Source organism: Vigna radiata, chromosome 8 (assembly GCF_000741045.1).
Source record: "Vigna radiata var. radiata cultivar VC1973A chromosome 8, Vradiata_ver6, whole genome shotgun sequence".
In the NCBI taxonomy this organism is placed as follows: domain Eukaryota; kingdom Viridiplantae; phylum Streptophyta; class Magnoliopsida; order Fabales; family Fabaceae; genus Vigna; species Vigna radiata.
The window spans coordinates 21,984,358-21,986,868 of NC_028358.1; the positions used below are offsets into that span (position 1 = coordinate 21,984,358).

Below are 2,511 nucleotides of genomic sequence, written 5' to 3' on the forward strand. Positions count from 1 at the left end.
AGCTCCTCACTTGTACTATGGACTTTTGAGATTAATGAGAATTGAGATTTCTAAAATAGAAACCATTCTCTCTTGAAAGTCACAGGCTAGAGAGTCCAAAGACTCCCTCTAGCCACCTTCTAGCACACTACCTCATTTTTCCATTTTCCATTTCTCTATTGTGCTGTCTCCCTTATCACATTGCATCACCATCTCCATCAATAGGCCTTAGACGCATGTCAGCTTCCTTCACCACGCGTCAGAACCTGTGCCTCATCACATCATTTTTCCATCTTACGCTTCAAACGCACACTCCTTCATTTCTTCAGTTTCATTCTCGTGTCTTCACTCTTGACAGAGAGAGCTCCTCACTGAGAGTCATTCTTCATCATCACAGATCCACCATTGTTGCCTCTTTTTACCGGTAAAACTCATTTCTCTTCACAGATCCAACATTCCTCTCCATTTTCCACCATCTTCACCGATTATTTTGGCCTCTGGACCGATTAAACACCTTTCCAACTCTCGAGTCTCACTTTACACCGTTTAATCTCTGATTCACACCGGTTAATCGGTCTGAATCGCATTCTCATCTCTCCTTTAGGTTTTCCACCATTTGAACTTAGGATTTCCTTGAGTCAGATCCCGATCTCGACGAGTTTGCACTCGAACTCGTGTCTTCTCTTTACGATTAGGGTTTTCCTCTCTCGATCTTGAGATTATTCAACATTCCGCTGCGTCGTCTTGTTTCTAGAAGAAGCTTCGAGGATTTGTGTCACGTCTATGTTCATTTTCTCGAAGCCGTCTTCCATCAGGGTATATCCAGTGGGTCGCAGATGTCAACATGTACGATGTCCAAGCATCCTCTCGACCTCATCTCGATTTCTGATTGAAAAGCTTTCCTTGGCTGCTTGCCTGCCAAACAAGATTTACAAGCATCATCTGAAAGGGAAATAGGTGGCATACCTGTTACCATAGCCTTTTCTTCAAGTCCCTGTAAGTCTCTGAAGTTTAAATGTCCAAACCGTAGGTGCCATTTCCAACTTTCCTCATTCTTCACAGCCGATAGACAATGAACATTCTCAACTCCATCAAAACAAACTTGAAATGTTCTGTTATCAGAAGTCTTGCTGATCAAGACCAGTCTGTTTTTGTTGTCATATATTTCAACCCGATTCTGGTTGCCCATAATCACGGTAAAGCCTTTTTCAACCAATTGACCAATACTGAGGAGATTGCATTTCATATCAGGCACATACAACACGTTTGAAATCACAACCTGAGATCCATTTCTTCTGTTGATGACAACATCTCCTGAGCCCTCAACCTTCAATGTACTATCATCAGCGAATTTCACTTTACTCTTCTTTGTCTGATTGAAGTTGACAAGCCACTCCTTGTTGCACGTCATGTGATTCGAACATCCTGAATCAAGATACCAATTTGTATTTAATGGTTTCACACATTTTGTAGCTGTCATCACCATTAGCATTAGCGTTGTCTTTGTGTCTGCGTCTTCTTCGACAACATGTGCTTCCTTCTCCTTGCTTTTCTTTTCTTTCGATTTCTCTGGAAAACATTCAAAAGCAAAATGACCATATTTATGACAATTAAATCATTCTATATTCCTTTTATCTTTCTTCTTTTTTAAACCTTTCTTGCAATGATTCTTATCTTTGGAATCAGATGTGCTCATATCAGATTTTTCATCTGGTTTTTCATGATCTGCGCTATTTCCTTCTTTCTTCCACTTCACTTTTCTTGGTTTTCCTTCCCACTTCTTGAACTTCTTCTTCTCTTCTCCTTTCACGTGTTTAACTTTCAAAGCTTGGTCATCACGTTTAGACTTCCTTTCACGCTTTCTCATTACGTAAGCCTCTAAGAACTTTGAAGCTCCTTTATCTTGAGTTTGCTAACATCTCTTGATTCTTCAATGGCGACAACGATATGATCGATCAAAAATCTCTGGCAATGATCTCATAATCTTTTCATTGATCATAGTATCCGTAACCTCTTCGCCACAAGCTTTCATTTGGTTTGCAATCGTTATAATTTGGCTGAAGAAATCACAGATTCGTTCACCTTCCTCCAATTCCAGATGCTCGTACTGTCTTCTGAGCGCTTGGAGTCTTACTTTCTTAACCTTTTCTCCACCTGAATAACACCGTACCAAAATACCCCATGCTTCCATAGCTGTGGAAGCATTCTGAATTTTTTCAAAGTGAGCGTCATCCACACATTGATGAATAAGCATCAGTGCCTTATCATCTTTCTGCTTGAATTCTTTTTCTTGTCCTTATTTGCTAGTAACATCCGCATCTACCCTCTCGATAACACCACTAATGCCTTGCACACGGAACACCACCCTCATCTGGGTGCTCCAACGATTCCAATTTTTATCTGTGAGAATTGGAAACTGTGACGACGAAAGATCAGCAGCCATTGAAACATACCAAGAACAACCTTCTTGAGAAGCGACAAAGACACCAACCACCACGGCAGATACACCCGAGAGAAAAACGAAGAACACAC

General features: G+C 40.8%; 1 protein-coding gene across 1 annotated transcript; it reads right to left on the reverse strand.

The window, feature by feature from the left end:
- Positions 1-790: 790 nt before the first annotated feature.
- On the reverse strand, positions 791-1,846 carry LOC106770373. Its single transcript, XM_014656189.1, has 2 exons — positions 1,633-1,846; positions 791-1,548 (listed from the first exon to the last, which is right to left on the reverse strand). The coding sequence occupies exons 1-2, from the start codon at positions 1,844-1,846 to the stop codon at positions 791-793; spliced, it is 972 nt and encodes a 323-aa protein (XP_014511675.1).
- Between the last annotated feature and the right edge of the window lie 665 nt (positions 1,847-2,511).